This window comes from Ceratotherium simum, chromosome 36, assembly GCF_057802395.1.
Source record: "Ceratotherium simum simum isolate JZ-2026a chromosome 36, ASM5780239v1, whole genome shotgun sequence".
Lineage (NCBI taxonomy): Eukaryota > Metazoa > Chordata > Mammalia > Perissodactyla > Rhinocerotidae > Ceratotherium > Ceratotherium simum.
Genome location: NC_141935.1, coordinates 984,363 through 1,003,193, shown reverse-complemented (window position 1 = coordinate 1,003,193; position 18,831 = coordinate 984,363). Strand labels below are relative to the sequence as shown.

The 18,831-nt window shown below is 40.4% G+C and overlaps 1 protein-coding gene across 9 annotated transcripts in view; it reads left to right on the top strand.

Annotated features, from left to right (window-relative positions):
- PPP1R12B (protein phosphatase 1 regulatory subunit 12B) overlaps window positions 1-18,831 on the top strand; it is a 222,809-nt gene that overhangs the window by 107,749 nt on the left and 96,229 nt on the right. For 8 of the 9 annotated variants that reach the window (XM_087424264.1, XM_087424263.1, XM_087424265.1 and 5 more), the window contains one exon: window positions 16,582-16,672. In XM_087424264.1, coding sequence (XP_087280390.1) covers window positions 16,582-16,672 — 91 coding nt within the window. Of the gene's footprint in view, window positions 1-11,195; window positions 11,228-16,581; window positions 16,673-18,831 lie in introns of those variants that run through there. The other variant, XM_087424270.1, reaches the window with a different exon arrangement.

The window sequence follows — 18,831 nt, the reverse complement described above, 5'->3', positions numbered from 1 at the left end:
AGCACAGGGCTTAGAATCTCTTGATATTTCTTTGAAAGGAAGATAGAACTTCTAGGAAATGCATATTTGTCCTAAGAGATACTACTTCTGAAAACAAAGTAAATTGAAAACTTCCTATTCTCTCTGAAATCTAAATGGGAAATAAGGGTTTTTGAAAACCAACTAAGAAGTTGTCTTGTAGGTAAACTGGCTTGTTCAGTGTTTTGTGGGGATGCTGGGTATAAGAAGTTTACCTTTGGGAGAATTCCAGAGCCATGGGCAGGCGTATTTCTATTTTATGAAGTATTTTGGAATTGGCTGACAGCAGTTACCTGAATGATTCATTGTTTCTGTTCTTCTTTAAACAGTTTCCCCTCTTCCTCAGAGTCTCTTGTTAACCCCAGGGAATATCCTGATCCTGCTCTTGAATTGGTTTCCTCTGAGGAAATCTTAGTCTTCTAACCTGGAAAGGGGAAACAGAATGTGATTCACAATTCTTGTGCTGAAAATGGCTCACTGCTCATTGACGTGTACATAAAATATAGTGATAGTCCCAGGATCCTTCAAGAACTAAATTCGTTTATAATGAAGCTTACTTACAGTGTTTAAAACAAAGAACACTTGGCACACACAGTCCATAAGTAACAGGAGGCAGAACTGCAGGCTTAGCTGTATATATGACAAAAACACACCTGCACAAAGGGTGACTTGTCCTTGACGAGCACTTGTCTTTCCCATCTGAACAGAACCCCCCTTTGGCACTGTGCTGCCCTCTAGGATCACCATCTCTCACTCATCCTTCACTGGCGCTCCAGTTTCACTTCATCCACTTCCTAGCCTCCTGTTCACTCGTACGAAAACCTTTTAAAGAAAAACTTCTGCCCCTCTCACCTAGCCAGTGAAGTGGCTCTGGCGAGGGGCTCCATGGCGTTCCCAGTGATCAGATTTCTCAGTCACTCATCTTCCACCTTTTTATTTTTTATTTTTTTTGGTAAGGAAGATTAGCCCTGAGCTAACATCTGTTACCAATCTTCCTCTTTTTGCTGAGGAAGATTGGCCCTGGGCTAACATCCATGCCCATCTTCCTCTACTTTAAATGTGGGACGCCTGCTATAGCATGGCTTGACAAGTGGTGTGAAGATCCGCACCAGGATCCGAACCTGTGAACCCCGGGCCACCGAGGCAGAGCACATGAACTTTAACCACTGCACCACCAGGCCGGCCCCTCCTCCTCCACCTTGAACCCTGGGCAGCACTCTTCAGGGTTGACCACTGCCTTTTTAAATCTGTGTGCAGCCATGCCCTCTGTGACCCGCTTTGTTCCTGGCTCACTTCTGCCCTTTCTGATTGCTCCTTCTTTGTGTCCTTGGTAGCCCTTTTTCTCCTCCAAACACCTTAAATTCTGTTGCTCGGGCTTCCTTCTTTTCTCTTCCCAGGACTCTCCCCAGCTGATCTGACCCCTCCAGTTGCTTCAGCTGTCACTCACGTCTCTATTTCCAGGCCAGAATTCTCTGCTGAGCTTCATAATAATGCTACATGGAAAATGCTTACTTCCAGCAGTGCCTGACTTCTGGTAGCCACCCATAACTAGAACCACTTCTGGCCACTGTTTTCCTTCCCCCCTTATTTCTTCAGCTGTTTCAAGTATTGTTACAAGTATGTATTTTTTTACGAGTTCTCAAGTCCTCTTGAGAAAGAAGGTAAACAAATAAACCAAACCACTCACTTCCCTCTGACCCAAAAAGGCTGGAAAGGGAGAGAAAAGTCTGTCCTCATGTGTTTTTAAAAATCTTTGTATATGGTCTTGCATAAGTGTCACCCAATTGAGAAACTTAGAAATCAAGTTAAAAGCCTTCTTCTTTACTCCTCACTGGGTCCTGGCTGTCCTTCTCCTCAAGAATCCTTCAGCTCCTTCCTCTCCTCTCCATCTGCACTGCCCTATGGTAACTCAGGCCTCCAACTGGACCCTGGGCCTTTGTCTCCCCTGCCCCACCCACCACTGCACCCTCTGCAGGGCTGCATTAGTGATCTTTCCAATATGCAGATCTGATCAGCTCACTTTTCTGCTTAACATCCAAGAATGGTGCCCCAGCAATATTGAACCCCAGGTTTTCTAGGAAGCCTCTTCCCATTCTCTTTAGATTCTGCTCAGACCACCTCCCCTATGACGTTTTATTTCTATCCAGAGCACTATCTCTTATGGCATTTTTTATCTGAATTTTAATTATCCTAATTTATATGTACATCTTCCCCACAAAATCCTGCTGGAGATCAGGGCTTCTTCATTTTGATATGAAGTATCTGGGATAGGTCAAAAAATGTAAGATGGGAAAATGGTTGGTTGAATGGAATGAAAAAAATGAATGACTAAATGAACACACTGTTGACCAAACTTTTTTTTTTGGTGAGGAATATTAGCCCTGAGCTAATATCTGTTGCCAATCCTCCTCTTTTTGCTGAGGAAGATTGGCCCTGGGCTAACATCCATGCCCATCTTCCTCTCCTTTATATGTGGGACGCCTGCTATAGCATGGCTTGATAAGCGTGTGTAGGCCGGCGCCCGGGATCCAAACCTGTGAACCCCAGACCACCAAAGCAGAGCAGGTGAACCTAACCACTATACCACTGGGCCGGCCCTGACCAAACTTTTAAAATAGTAAATAAAGAAATGCATAGGTAGTTAGGACCACCCCCAAGACAGAACTGTAATAACCCAGACTCTGAATTTCATCCATAACCTTAGTTAAGTTGAGTGATGGTTTTGGAGCACCTGATGGTACAGGCCGGGCACAATGCTGAATGTCAGTGATGTAATGACAAACATGGCCACCTTCCCAGAACTTAGAGGCTGGTGCTTAGCGAAGGATAGAATATGAGGGGTCTTATTTCAGTAGATCTTCAGCTCATTTTGTTATACTCTATAGTGTAGTAGCTGACACTGAGTTTAGTGGGCTAAGGCAATTGTTGTTAATGTGTTAATGAAAAAGGCAAAGTGTTCCTTCAAGAGTGAGTTGTAAAGTTTTTCTGTAATTAAAAAAATTCCTCTTATTTCAGTAAAAATAAATTCCTCTTAGGCTGGGGTTGTGGGGAGAGAATTTTGGGGGGCGACGGAACTGCTCTGTATCTTGATTGTGGCGATGGTTATGGGACTGTAGGCGTTTGTCAAATCTCATAGACCTGTGTGCTATCAAGGTCACGTTTTACTGTATGTAAACTATACCTCAGGAAACCTGGCTTTAAGGAGTGCACTGAGTCTTAATTGAAGGAATTCAAGTCACCTGAAGAGTAGGGTGGTTAGACAGGGAAGATAATAGGTCTGTGGTATAGGCCTTCTTGGAAGGTAAATCTGATTTAGGTCCTTTAAGGTGTTTATCCATTCTAGAGCCTTCCCTTCTTAACCTGAGCTTCAGGAAAGTCCAGAAATCCCTGAAATTGTTAGCAGGGTTTTGTTATACGTAAGTGCTTTTTTCTAGAAGAGTGGACAGTTTTCATCTGATTGTTAAGGTAGGTTGGTATTCAGTAAAGGCTAACCGCAGATGTGGGAACGCTCCGCCCCAGATCCCTTTCTTTCCTAGGAAGGCCGCGCAGTGACTGCAGCAGCTGGAGACCAGGTCTGGAGGGGGGAGAGCAGAGGAGCCTGCAGTCCACCCACCTCAGAACTGAGAGCCTCCCCCCGCCCCCAATACTAACACAGTCCTGTCCCCTGGCCCTGCTTTCACAGGCTGGTGCCCTTTCCCACCTCCTCGACCTGGGTCTAAGCTCCTACCTCTTCCTGTCCCAAGGCTGACCCAAGGGCATTTTCATTTTTTCTGACATAGTTAACTTAGTTTAGTATTTATCATAGCCTGGAGAGTACCTATGTTTTCTGTATCACTACCAACTATGGTCATAAAGTTCTTCTAAGTGTGGCATATAAATGCATCCTTTCTATGTATATCTCACTGTCTAGAACAGTCCTTTGAATATTAATGATCATATTTATTTATTTATTTATTTGTGAGGAAGATCGGCCCTGAGCTAACATCTGCCAATCCTCCTCTTTTTGCTGAGGAAGACTGACCCTGGGCTAACATCCGTGCCCATCTTCCTCCACTTTATATGGGACGCCACCACAGCATGGCCTGACAAGCGGTGAATCGGTGTGCGCCTGGGATCTGAACCTGCAAACCCCGGGCCACCGCAGCAGAGCGTGTGCACTTAACCACTTGCGCCACCGGGCTGGTTCCTTAATGATCATTTTTAAAGTTAAAGGTTTTTAAAGTTTACAAAATTTTCCACAATATGCATATTTTAAGTAGAAAATAAGAGTTATCCATAATCTCACTATTCAGCAATATCCCTGCTAACATCTTTGTGTGTTGTATTTATTTGAGATCATGGTGTAGATAGTTTTTTCTTTTAAAAATATTATTATTAAATATTGCAAACATCTAATATATCAATTTTCTGTGTTGATCAAATCCTAATTTGCTTTGTTGGCTTCAATTTTTCTTTAAATAAAATATTAGAAATATAGTTTAAGCCGCTGTGTATGTCTCCTCAGTCTCATCCCCGTGACTCCCTCCCTAGAAGAGGTCACTGGCTTGGGTTTGGCATTGATCACTCTCAGATTTTTATCAGTTAGTACTACCTCACATGTGTACACATGTATGATGCTTTTACATTTTTATTTTTTACATAAATTGTATCATTCTGTGCACACCATTCTGAAACCTGCTCTTCTCACTTAGCATTCTGTTCATTCATTATAGTCTATTGTGTGAATATACCAGTTTGTTTTTGATTTTTTCCTGCTTAAATGACATTTAGGTCATTTCCTCTTTTTTTTCCTTTTTTTTGCTAATACTAATTGTGCTACTGTGTATATTCTTGTTCGTGTTTCCTTATACAAATGAGTAAGCGTTTCTCAGGGTGATCATTTCCAGGTGGAGTTTCTGGACCTTTGTTGAGAATGCCACATTGCTGTCCTGTTAACTCTCACCTGCCGTGTGTGAGTTTCTGGTTCTTGACAACTGAAGTTATCCTTGATAATGTCAGTGTTTTTTTGTTTTTGCAAATCTTAGGAAGATGAAGTGGTTTCTCCTAATTTGCATTTCGTGATTACTAGTGAAACTGAACATTTTCTCTTATTGTTCGTAGACTTTTTGGGTTTCCTGTTTTGTAAATTCCCTGATTATGTGCTTTGCTGATTTTTTTCTGTTGGTTTTTGGTCCTTTTTTTTAAATTGGTGTAACTTCTTTACATATTCTAGATACTTATATTTTACACTTATGTATCTATAGTAGTTTTCAGTTTGTCTTCTAATGTCTATATAGTATTCTATCGTATGGATGTTCCTTAATTTATTTAACCATTACCCCTATTGTTTGAGATTTGGGTTATTTCCATGAATATTTTGTGTATTGACTTGCTTGGATTTTCTTGTTTAAAAAAAAGGTCAGTGGTGGAGCTGAATTTGACCTGGTTTATTTTGTAGTCAGTGATAAATATTTGAGACAGTCGGCCAGGTCCAGTTGGTACAGCCTGTGGGTATGAAATAAAACAGTGCTCACTGGCCTTGTTGGTGCTTGAATCTGCCGTTCTTGGCGTTAGTAACACCTGCTCTAACCAGTGAACTAACAGTGAACTATTTAACATAATTAAACATTGTTGTTTGTGAAAGTGGCTTTGGCACTTGAAGCTGGAGTGTTTTTAATGTAATAAATGTTCAGAAGTACAAAAATTCAAGATGATGTAGTACTTACTAAGGTAGGTCACAGTGTCTGTAAAGCAAGGAGTCCTCTGAGCCGTAGTTTGGTGCTGTGTGACTCAAGGTCTAGAGCAGGGATCAGCAGCCTTTTCTTAAAAGGCAGACAGTAAATATCTTAGGCCTTGTGGGGCCGAATGGTTTCTGTTGCAGCTGCTCAGTTCTGCCACTGTGGCAGGGCAAGCAGCAGGCACGCAGCCTCTCCCGCTCGCCTCTATATTGTCAGTGACAGCTTGGGCCGCCACAGCAGGTGTTGAGTTGCAAAGCTAAAAGAGTTACCCCTTGCCCTTTGCAGAAAAAGTTTGCAAACCTCTGCAAACTCAGCTCTGCTGACATTTTGGGCCTGATAATTAATTCTTTGTCGTTTCCCCCTGGGGGGCAAAATTGTCCCCTATTGAGAACTACTGGTCTAGAGGATTCAGGAAATGCTCAGTTTAGCAGAAGGATCTTCCTTTTTTTTTTTAATTAGTGTGATTGGTGGAGTTGTAGCTTTGTTTCCTTGCTTAAGCTTTGATCTCAGTGTTGAATTAGAGAGGACAATATAACACATAAGCATTTGAGTACAGTTGTCCCTAAACTGAAAACGGATCATGTCCTGATATGTGACATATATTAGATCTAGAAGTCTTCCTGACCTGTAGTAAGCTTATCAAATGGAGCAGTACTTACAGCCTCCCTCTATTCGGCCTTAATTCATTTACACAGATCTGAAATTTGTCTTGCATTTGTCTTTATTTGTTTCTTTTTGATCTGTCTCTTTACCACTGTTGACATTTGCTGGTTGGCTCGGCCTGAGCCTCTAGTGAGGCAGTGTGCACGGCTCGCTTGGACAAACACAGCAACTAGGATCGCCCAAGGGCAGATGAAATAATATCCAGAAGAAGAATGCTGCATCTCTCTTGCTCTGCCTCCTTTCACATGAAGGAGAATTTCTCCCTCTCCCTCTCTGTGAAATGAGAAGTAGTATTGATTGGTTTGGTATGGTGTATAAAATATGCATCTAATGGAATGGTGTTTTGGAAACTGTTAACAGCATTGCCTCTGCTGAGCCCTTTTCTCCCCCCTTGAGGAAGATTTTGCCTTTCTACCCTTTTCTCCTCCCCTTCCTTCTCCTCCTCCTTAGTAACAGCTTCTTTGCACATTACAAGCTTTGCCTCCGGCTTGCTGGGTAGCAGTGGTGCCTTTCCTAGTTTCCAAGGGAGACCGGGTGCTGAGCCTGCAGTCTTCCCCAGCCGCCACTTATCTTTTATGCTCATCATCTCCACACATCTTTGGACCTTCATTCTGCTATGCAGGCCTGCGCAAGGAGGTAACTGTGTTTCTTGGAGCTCTCTTTGTCAAGGGGGGCAGAGGGAAGTAGAGTGGTGCCGGGGAAGGCCGATGGGGGCAGCAGGGTATAAAAGCTGCAGTTAGGAGAAAGTAGCTTGCGGGGCCAGCCCCGTGGCTTAGCGGTTAAGTGTGTGCGCTCCACTACTGGTGGCCCAGGTCCCGATCCCGGGTGTGCACCGACACATCGCTTCTCCGGCCATGCTGAGGCCGCGTCCCACATACAGCAACTAGAAGGATGTGCAGCTATGGCATACAACTATCTACTGGGGCTTTGGGGGAAAAAAGGAGGAGGATTGCCAATAGATGTTAGCTCAGAGCCCGTCTTCCTCAGCAAAAAGAGGAGGATTAGCACTGATGTTAACTCAGGGCTGATCTTCCTCACAAAAAAAAAAAAAGAAAGAAAGTAGCTTGAAGTGTGCTGAATCTGGGAGCTTGTTCCTATTTGCTATATCTGTAAATGTCTTAAAGGTGGGAGCCCCAGCACCACCTCATACAACTTAGAAGTGCCACATATAAAATGCAGAATTACTGTAATAGTGCCTCTGAGAAACACAGAAGAGAAAGGAGAACTTTATTTTTGAGAAGAAAATAAAATCAATTGCTTTTGAACTTAGCTGGCTAACAAACTGCATTCTGTTAAATTTGTGTTCTGTGACTCGTTTTCAAGTTTAAGGAGAGGGCTTGATGATTATGTCTCTTAACAGGGTTCTCTGGACTCCTGGAGCTGTGCCATCCACTATGGTAGCCAGTAGCCACGTGTGGCTGTTTAGATTTAAATTAATTAAAAATTAAATTAAAAATTGAGTTCCTCCATCACGCTAGCACATTTTAAGTCTTCAGTAGCCACATGTGGCTAGTGACTACCGTATTGACTGTGCAGACATACAACTTTTCCATTATCCTACAGAGTTCTGTTGGATTGTACTAAAGAAAGTGACCTGTGGAATGTGGGAAATTTGGTGTTTGACCAGAACCAGTGAATAGGCGTGTTAGTGAGCAGACTTAGAGGCCCTTTGTCCAGGATCAGCCTCAATATGCTCTCACTATGGATTAAAGCTAGATGGAACCTTAAAAACTATAGACTTAGCCCTTTATTTTGTAAGTGAAGAAACTAGGGTCCTGGGAGATTAAATGATTCTCCCAAGGTCAAACAAGTAGTTGACGGCAGAACTGAAACTGGAACCCAGGTATGTGTTCTTTCTACTATAGCACGGTGTTAGCCTCCCACACCCAGTTAGAAACAGCAAGGAAACCTTGAACTAAAACCTGCCTGATCGGGAGGGCCCTGGCAGCTGTAGAGTCAACTCCATCTTTTAAAGGAGAATTCAGCGCTCGTAGTACCTCTCACTTATAGTTTGTTCATGATAGCCTTATAGCATGTTGATGGAACCTCTGGAATTGTGAAAGTCATCCTTTCCCAAGATAGAGTGTTGATTATGGCATACTTTTGGGAAACATCAGGGATGCTAGAAGTTAATGTAAGACATCCTTGTTCACTAATTCCTGGTAATGCTAGATTTGGAAAAAGAAATGTATTGCTCTGTAAATCCACATAGTTAGGGTACCATGGTGCTGTGTGGAAGAAACAGTTTTCACTGTGGTATGGGATGAGAAAAGCTATCCTGGAAGCTGGAGACCATGGGGATAGTCCCTTTAGGTCTATGACTGAACAACACTGTGACCTTGGTTAAGTATTTTAACGTTCAATGTTTAGACCTTGATCGACACATCTGTAAAATAGGAATAATTTGATCATCTCCATCTGAAGTCTTGGAATTAGATCAAATGACTTCTTGAGGTCATAAAATGTTAGCCATGGGTCTATGGTTCTGTTAGTCCTCTAAGTGTCCCTCTCCCATGTAGATATCCATATATGCTTCCAGGTTGTTATTAAACAAGTTCTTTTTGGCCTCTCTGAAATACCTTTGCATAAGTATCCTTATACATAGGATGTAGTCTGAGCAGTGACAAGCTGTCTTATAAGACCGTGAGACATCTTGTAATTAATGACCACAGCAGCCTGCATGCTATAAAGACATGTACTCAACTTGGTTCCTTCCCTGTTTGAAGCTAACCATTTAAGTACTCTTCTCTCTACAGCACAGATTTTAAATGTAGGACTCCTTACAGCTATTTCAAAAACCAATTTCCTACTGGTGGATTCCAGGCGAAAATTATATTCTCTCACATTCTAGGGAAGACAACTTTGTTCTCACCTTGGAAATCATGGCTCTTCCTCTTTCATTTTTCTACTTAAAGTAGTTTTATTTTACTTAGCTAGCCCTTTGAACCTTCTTGGAGAATATCTACACGGGAATTAAGACCTCTTCCAAATGAATTATCCATTTCCAGTAAAAATAATTAAGGGCAACTCCTTTATTAGACTAGATGGGATAGATATTGTAGTGCACCATCCTTTCTTTCTTTTCCAAATGACCACTGCTGCACCTGTATTGTGGTAATGAAAATACTGTACTTAGAGGAGGAGGGTGTGTGATGTGAGAGAGCACTCACCAAGCTGCGCTGCGACTTCTGTGTGCCAGGGGCTGGTCTCACTGCCTTACATGGGCTTTCACATAGAGTCACAGCAGCCCTGTTAATGTCTATACAGCTGTTAGTATCTTCATTCTGTAAGAAACTTGGGCTTAGAGTGCTTAGATATTTTATCTAAGATCATCTAGCAAGGAAGTTGAGGAGCCAGGGTTCAAACCCAGGAGATCTGATTCCCATGCCAGGGTACTTTATCACCATACTACACTTGTCAGAAGGTATTTTAAGTCTTTTATTATTATTTATTGTGACTTGCTTGATGTTCACTGGTGATTTGCTAGGCATTTTGCATGGGTTCTTAAGACAAAATTAGTCCTTGTGTGGTATGTAAAGGGGCTATGAACTTTAGAGGCAGAGAACAAATTATTTTTATGTAGTCATGCTTAATTCTCCGTAATTATTTGAATTCCACTGGTCATGTAAACTCAAAGTCATAGCAAATACAAAGAAATACTTCCTGCACTCCAGGGAATTCACAGTAGACAGATATGGTAATTAAAGGACTTTGGCATTGGAGTTCCTTCCTCTGCCACTGAACTGGGGGGTGAGCCTCATTTTATCTGGATGCCAGAAGGCCGAGAGACAGGTGGAAGGCCATGGCTTCCATTATACTTGCTATTCTACTGTTTTGTGAGCCCAGACCTGTCTTCTTTTGATGGCAATGAAGAAACGTGTAGCACTCAGATTCATGGATGCCTCAAATGCTTCTCAGAAAGAGCCAGGTGTGTTGAGTGTGGGTTTGCTCTAGTGTAGGAGTCACCAAATTTTTTCTGTAAAGGGCCAGGTAGTGAATATTTTAGGCTTTGCAGGGCCATTTCGTCTCCAGCGCAAATATTAAACTCTGCTGCTGTAGTGGGATAAAACTAAATACAAAAATGTGGCAGGCCAGAGTTGGCCCAAGGACCATACGTAGATTGCTCACCCCCTCGTCTGGATTGTAGAGCTAGGCTCCACTGAACATGGTGTGTCCTTGAGGCAATCATGAGTGAAGTGCACCACTTCTTTGAACCTTGGAATCCACATCTAGGTAAAGAAAAATGAATGATAATGTTCCTTCCTTCCTCAGAAACGTTTACAAATTCAAGTACTGGAGTTTTCTGGGTTTTGTTTTTAAAGATTTTTTTTCTTATACCTTAAATTGTAAATGTTTCATGTATTGACACAGGTTACAAAATAATATAGATGATATTTAATTTTTAAAAATAAACTATATATACTATATAGTTATATAGATACATACATAGATAAAAATCTAGACATAACATGTAGTAAAATAAAAATGGGGTTATCCTCACGTGGTAAAATTTCTGTTTATTTTTGTTTTCACATTTTTGTCTGTTTTCTAATTTTTTCCATGAAAAACATGTGTGATTTCAAATATTTAAGACTTCAAGTCAGGGCCAGCCCCATGGCTTAGCAGTTAAGTGCGTGCGCTCCGCTACTGGCGACCCGGCTTCAGATCCCTGGCGCGCACTGACACACCACTTCTCCGGCCAAGCTGAGGCCGCGTCCCACATACAGCAACTAGAAGGATGTCCAGCTATGGCATACAACTATCTTCTGGGGCTTTGGGGAGAAAAAGGGAAAAGAAGAAAAAAAAAAAAAAAAAAGACTTCAAGTCAGGTAAAAGTCTCATCATCTTACCTGAGAAACCTGTTGTTTACCAGCTCTGTGTTCTTGTTCAATGAAACTGTCTAGAGCAGGTGGTGGGATAAGCGAGTCTGAAGCTCTTTCTTTCACTGTGGCTTCTCTCTAGTATGCAAAGAAGAGATAACAGTCAAGAATTAAGTATAATAGTGATGTTCTGTGTGTTTTCCAAGTAGAAATGACATGTGAGTAGGCTGGCTGGTGACCCAGACTGGATTTCATGGGGAGTTAGTCCTCATTGTGGTCACCCATTCCAACATCTGGTCCACAGCTTTGCAAGTGTTAGGACTTAATTTTTTTCGGTTCCTGCCCAGAGGAGAGAAATATATTAAGAAAGGACTCAAACCTACCAAATTCATGGTGGATTGATATATATATCAGAATTCCAATTTACTAATCCACACTGAGGAAAAATATGACTATTAAAATACAGCCTGGTTGAGGACTTCTGCTTCAGGCTATGGCGTGTCTTATATGAGACGAACTCTCCCACTGAAAATAACTAGAAAAACTGGATAAATATAAGGAAAAAATACCTTTGTAGGTATTGGAGAGTTATTAAGGAAGTGAGGACTTGAGGGATCAAGATCCTGGAGGGGAAGAAATCATAAAAGAGTGAACCAACTTTTGGCTCTGCTTTTCCCCTTGAGGCGTTTGCTGATTCGTGAAGCAGTGGCTGCGAGGCTGAGAAACAGGGCAAGATTTTCAGTAGTATCCTAGAGCTGAGGGAACAAAAATGGGAGTTCAAGAAGAGGGGCCCCAGTAGACACCCCAGACTTCCATATGGGACCGCCAAGGGCTACATTCTAGAAATAACGGCTTTTCAGAAATAGACAAGCCCGTCAGCTCAGTCTCAAAGTGGATTAAGGTAATTTGCATTAGCCCTGTGGTTCTCAAACTGTGGTCCCCAGGTCAGCAGCATCACCTGAGAACTAATTAGAAACGTAGATTCTCAGATCCTGCTCCAGGCTTACTGAATCAGGACTTCTAGGCTCTACCTAGCAACTTGTGTTTCACAAGTCCTCCAATGATATGGTGCAAGTGAGAATTTGAGAACCCCTCCCTTCGCATGACTGCCAGAAGAAAAGAATATCCTCTGGAGGATGGCAGCAGCATCCAGAGCTGCAAGTTCTCAGCACGTTTTTTTCATTAAAAATGTCTGGCATTAATTCAAAAATTACGAGACATACCAAGAAGTAAGACTGATTTACAAAAAGACTAAGAGAAAAAATAGACAGTAGAACAGATCCAGATATCGAGACACGGACTTTAAAATAATTATAGTTAATACGTGCAAGGAGTTAGAAGACAAGATGGAGAATTTCAACAGAAAACTGCAATCTGTTTAAAAGAATCAAATGGAAATTCTAAAACTGAAAAATAAAATGACTAAAGTTAAGAAATTCAATTGTAGTAGACCAGCTGAAGAGAGGATTTGTGAACTAATTAGATTGGACAGTAGAAAATATCCAGAATGAAACCCAGACAGATAAAAGGATGGAAGATACAAAAACGTGTAATAAATAAATGGAACATGGCCAGTAGGTTCTGACATAAGTGTAATTGGAATCCCAGAAGAAGAGAAGAGAGGAACTAGCTACTTTTTTTCATGGAACACTCTTTTTACTTGGAAGAGTGACTGGTCAAACTATGGTTATTCAGACTTGGGTATGTGGCAGACGTTTTCTTGAAAATGAGCAAAGTGAGCCTGTCACTTCAAGTATTTCTTGCCAATTATAAAATTTAAAATTTCAAGTAGAAGTTAGAATTTTGGAAAATTTGTATCTGCCACTGTGAGTGATATTATTGACTGCTTCCCAATATGTAAATATGTTCTAAGATCAAAAGTTATATAAAAGAATGTGATTTTTTAAATTTTTACTATTTTTTGAGATATAATTGACATATAACATTGTGTTAGTTTATTATATCATACAACATAATGATTTAATAAATGATCACCACCATAAGTGTAGTTAACATCTATCACCACACATAGTTACAAATTTTTTTTGTGATGAGAACTGTTAAGATCTACTCTCTTAGCAACTTTCAAAAAAACAATAGAATCTCATTAACTATAGTCACCATGCTGTATATTACTTCCCCAGGAATGATTAATCTTATAACTGCAAGTTTGTACCTTTTGGCCGCCTCTACCTGCTTCGCCCACCCTCTACCCCCCCACCTCTGCAACTACCAGTCTGTTCTCTGTATCTATGAGTTCAGGGGGGTTTTTTAGATTCTACACATAAGTGAGATCATACGGTATTTGTCTGACTTATCTCCCTTGCTGTAATACACTCAAGGTCTATCCATGTTGTTGCAAATGGCAGGCTTTTCTTCCTTTTTATGGCTGAGTAATATTCCATTGTGTATGTATATATATATATTTTTTTTAAATAACACATTTTCTTTATTCATTCATCTGTCGATGGACACTTAGATTATCTCTATATCTTGGCTATTGTAAATAATGCTGCAGTGAACATGGGCTGCAGATATCTTTTTGAGTTAGTGATTTTGTTTCCTTTGGATAAATACCCAGAAGTAGAATTGCTGGATCATACAGTAGTTCTATTTTGCATTTTTTGAAGAAATTCCATACTGTTTTCTATAGTGGCTGCACCAATTTACATTCCCACCAACAATACACAAGAGTTCCCTTTTCTCCACAGCCTCACCAACATTTGTTTCTTGTCTTTTTGATAATAGCCGTGCTAACAGGTATGAGGTGATACCTCATTGTGATTTTGATTTGCACTTCCCTAATGATTAGTGATGTGGAGCACCTTTTCATGTACCTGTTGGCCATTTGTATGTCTTCTTTGGAAAAATGTCTATTCAGTTCCTCTGCTCTTTTTTTTTTTTTTTGCTGAGGGAGATTTGCCCTGAGCTAAGGTCAGCTGCCTGTCTTCTTCTTTTTTTTTTTTTTTGTATATGAGCTGCCACCACAACATGGCCACTGGCAGATGAATGGTGTAGGTACACGCCCTGGAACTGAACCTGGATCGCCAAAGGGGAGCACACTGAACTTAACCACTAGGCCACCAGGGCTGGCCCCCTCTGCTCATTTTTTTTTTTTTTTTGGTGAGGAAGATTGGTCCTGAGCTAACATCTGTGCCCATCTTCCTCTATTTTTTATGTGGGATGTCGCCACAGCATGGCTTAATGAGTGATGGGTAGGTCCTCGCCCAGGATCTGAACCTGCAAACCCTGCGCCACTAAAGCAGAGCACGCGAACTTAACTACTACACCACCAGGCCGGCTCTACCCCTCTGCTCATTTTTAACTGGATTTTTTTCTGTTGAGTTGTATGAGTTCTTTATATATTTTGGATATTAACTCATCAGATATATGATTTGCCAATATTTTATCCCATTCTGTAGGTTTCCTTTTCATTTTGTTGATGGTTTCCTTTACTGGGCAGAAGACTTTTAGTTTGATGAAGTCCCACTTGCTCATTTTTGCTTTTGTGGCCTTTGATTTTGGTGTCAAATCCAAAACATCATCACCAAGACCGATGTCAAGGAGCTTAACCTCTGTGTTAAAGCTTGTGATTTTTAAAATTACTGTTATATAATGAAATGTGTCAACATTTGGAATATCACCAGTATTTTCCAAATGACCAATGCATGATGTTCCCAAATCATGCATGGGTAAGAAGTTCCATTCAAAGTGCAAGATAAAGCAATGAATTTCAGTGTAACAGAGTATGAAAAGTCTATTAACATGATTTCAGATTCCACATTGCAGCTACCCTGTAAGAAAATACCACTTGTGTTTTGATAGAGTATGGAAGAATATCCACAATTATCTGAAAAGGCTATTATAATACTCCTTGCTTTTCCAGCTACATACCTGTGCAAGACTGGATATTCTTTATATATTTTAACTAAAACAACATATTTAACATATTGAATGCAGAAGCATATATGGAAATCCAGCTGCATTCTATTAAGCCAACATTAAGGAAATTTACAAAAATGTAAAACAATCCCACTCTTACTAAATTTTTTGTTTTGGAAAATGTAGTTATTTTTCATAGAAGATAAGTTATTGATGTTAACATGTAATAAGGCTGTTATTTTTAAATGAATTAATAAATACATATTTTTAAATTTCTCAATTTTAATGTCTAATAAGATAAATATTAATAGATATGTCCCCATGTAAACAAAAGCTCTTCGGAGGTCCTCAATAATTTTTTAAAATGTAAAAGGGTCTTGAGACCAAAAAATTTGAGAACTGTTGCTATACATATTAAAATGACAATTAAAATATAAGGATATTATGAAGAATTTTGTGTGACTAACTATGAAAATATAGATAAAATTCCTTGAAAAACAAATATTACCAAAACAGAAAATCTGAACAGCCCTAAATCTGTTAAAGAAATTGAACCTATTATTTAAAACCTACGCATAAAGAACACTCTAAACCTAGGTGGCTTCATTGGTGAGCTCTTCCAATTATTTAAGGAGGAAATATCCCCAATCTTACAAAAATTCTTACAGAAAATAGACAAGGAGAAAACACTTCCCAACTTGCGTAACCTTAATCTCCAGACCTGGCCAGGTGATTATAACAAGGGAAAATTATAGGCCAGTTTCTTGCATGAACACAGATGGAGAAATCCTAAACTAAATAATGCTGAATCTATATAAAAGGTAAGTCTATATAAAAAGATGATACATCATGACCAAGTTGAGCTTATCCCTAAGAATTCAGTGTTGTTTTTATCATTCAAAAATTATTCAGTGTGATTCACCATATTAACAGAAAAATGAAGGAAAACAATAATCTCAATGTAAGGGGAAGAAAAGCATGTGATAAAGTTTAACACATACTAATGATTAAAAAACAAAACAAATAACATCAGAACCCTCTTAGCCTGCTTCCAGTAGGAATGGAAAGGAATTGCTGTAATTGAGGAGCAGTGTTTACAGAAATATTACAGTAGACATCACACTTAATGATAAAATGCTGAAGGCTTTGTCTCTGAAGGCAGGGACAAAGCACGGAAATCTGCAATCATCACTCCTTTCATCATGTCCTGGAGGTTCTAGTCAGCGCATTAAGGCAGGAAAAGAAAGAAAAATTGTAAGGTGAGGGAAAAAGATAAAATTCTCATTTTACAGATGATATGATTCTGCATGAATAGTAGTACCTTTGCAAAGAATATCTTAGATTATGTAATTTTCACTCATAGGGTTCCTGTCGTTTCATTCTCAGAGTGTAGATGTCACGTCGGTATGTGGAAGCACCTGCCGTTCTTCAGCACACGCAGTGAAGGTCTTACTTCAGGTATTACTCTTCTTCCTCTGCAGGTCATACCTGACTCCTGTACGCGATGAGGAAGCAGAGTCATTGCGGAAGGCACGCTCCAGACAAGCTCGGCAGACTCGAAGGTCTACTCAGGTGAGTGTGACCTCTTTTTTTATGTTCTTTTGTCTGTCTACCTTTCCATTGGAGCTACAATTAAAAAATAGGAAAATGGGGGGCCAGCCTGGTGGCATACTGGTTAAGTTCACGTGCTCTGCTTTGGTGGCCCAGGGTTCGTGGGTTCGGATCCCTGGGGCAGACCTACACACCGCTCATCAAGCCATGCTGTGGCAGGCATCCCACATATAAAATAGAGGAAGATTATCACAGATGTTAGCTCAGGGACAATCTTCCTCAAGCAAAAAGAGGAAGATTGGCAACAGATGTTAGCTCAGGGCCAGTCTTCCTCACCAAAAAAAAAAAAAAAAAAGTAAAATGAGTAGCTTAGTCCAGCCACTATATTAAAAGCTTTCACCTATGTTAAATCTTATACTACATAGAATCAAATGAATTTATAGCTACATCTACCCACTCTCGCTTCTGTTCCTCCAGGCTCAGAGCAGGTTCGTCTCCTTTCCTTCACAAGACTAATCATTCCACTTGTGTTTAAAGGACCACATCTTAAGAATCCCTAGAGGAGAACAGTCTGGTAGTTTCTCAAAATGTTAAACATAGAATTACCATGTGACCTAGCAATTCTGCTCTTAGATGTATACTCGAGAAGTGAAAACATATGTCCACACAAAAACTGGTACACAAATGTTTATAACAGCATTATTTGCAATAGCCAATAAGTAGAAACAACTCAAATTTCCATTAACTAATGACTGGATAAACAAAATGTTATATATCCATACAATGGAATATCATTTGGCAATAAAAAGAGATGAAGTACTGTTACGTGCTAATGCTACAACACGGATGAACCTCAAGAAAATGGTGTGGGAACTGAAAGGAACCAGACACAGTTCCATTCTTATGAAAATGTCCAGAATAGGCAAATCCAGAGAAACAGAAAGTAGATTAGTATTTGCCAGGGGCTGTAGAGAGGGAGGAATGGCAATTGATAACTCATGGGTATGGGGTTTCTTTTGGGGGTGATGAAAATATTCTGAAATTAAATAGTGATGATGACTGCACAACTCTGTGAATATACCAAAAACCACTGAACTGTATACTTTAAAAGGCTGGATTTTATGATATGTGGGTTATGTTCAATAAAGATGTTGGAAAAAAAAGAATCACTAAGGAAGCCTTTGAAGTAAGGAAGCGTCTGATATAACGTATATTAGATTTTGCAAAAATCACCTTGCATAGAATTGATGGGAGTAGAGGGCAGAAGTATGTTTGTCAAGCCTGAAAGCAAGAAGACCAGTTAGGAAGCTGTTATAGTTGTCCACGCTGGAAATAATCAGAGCACAAACCCAGTTGGAGTGGCAGTGAGAACAGAGAGAAAGTGATGAATTGGCGTTATTTAAGGAGGCAGAGTAGATGAGCCGATGAAGCAGAATGAAAAGGAGCAGACAGAGAGGTGAGAAGTAAACCAGGAAATAGTACCGACGTGGAAGTGAATCAAAAGCCAGTGAAAAGGTGAAGTTCAACAGTTTTAAAGGGTACAGAGGTCAAGTGGGAAAGCTGCACTGAAAAAGAGATGTTATACATGGCAGCAAAAATATCCTTATCTTCCCTGACCCTCCCAAAGTAGGTCAAGTATCCTTCCTTTATAGTGATTATGAGAGTTGTTATTTTGTTGTCGTTGATGATTGTCTGTTTCTCTATTAGAATGTAACCTCCATGAGGACCAAGACTGACTATCATGTTTTGTTTTGTTTTATTGCGGTAAAACATACATTATGTAAATGGTAACATGGTAAAATGGTATTTTAACCTTTTTTTGTGTGTGTGAGGAAGACTAGCCCTGAGCTAACATCCGATGCCAATCCTCCTCTGTTTTGCTGAGGAAGATTGGCCCTGGGCTAATATCCGTGCCCATCTTCCTCTACTTTATATGGGACACCGCCACAGCATGGCTTAACAAGCTGGGCGCGCACTGACGCACCCGGGATCCGAACCTGTGAACCCCGGGCCACTAAAGCGGAGCGCATGCACTTAACCGCTGCGCCACTGGGCCGGCCCCCATTTTAACCATTTTTAAGTGTGCAGTTTAGTGGCATTGAGTCCGTTCACATTTATTTTGCAACCATCACCACCATCCATCCCCAGAACATTTTTCATCTTCCCAAACTGAAACTTCG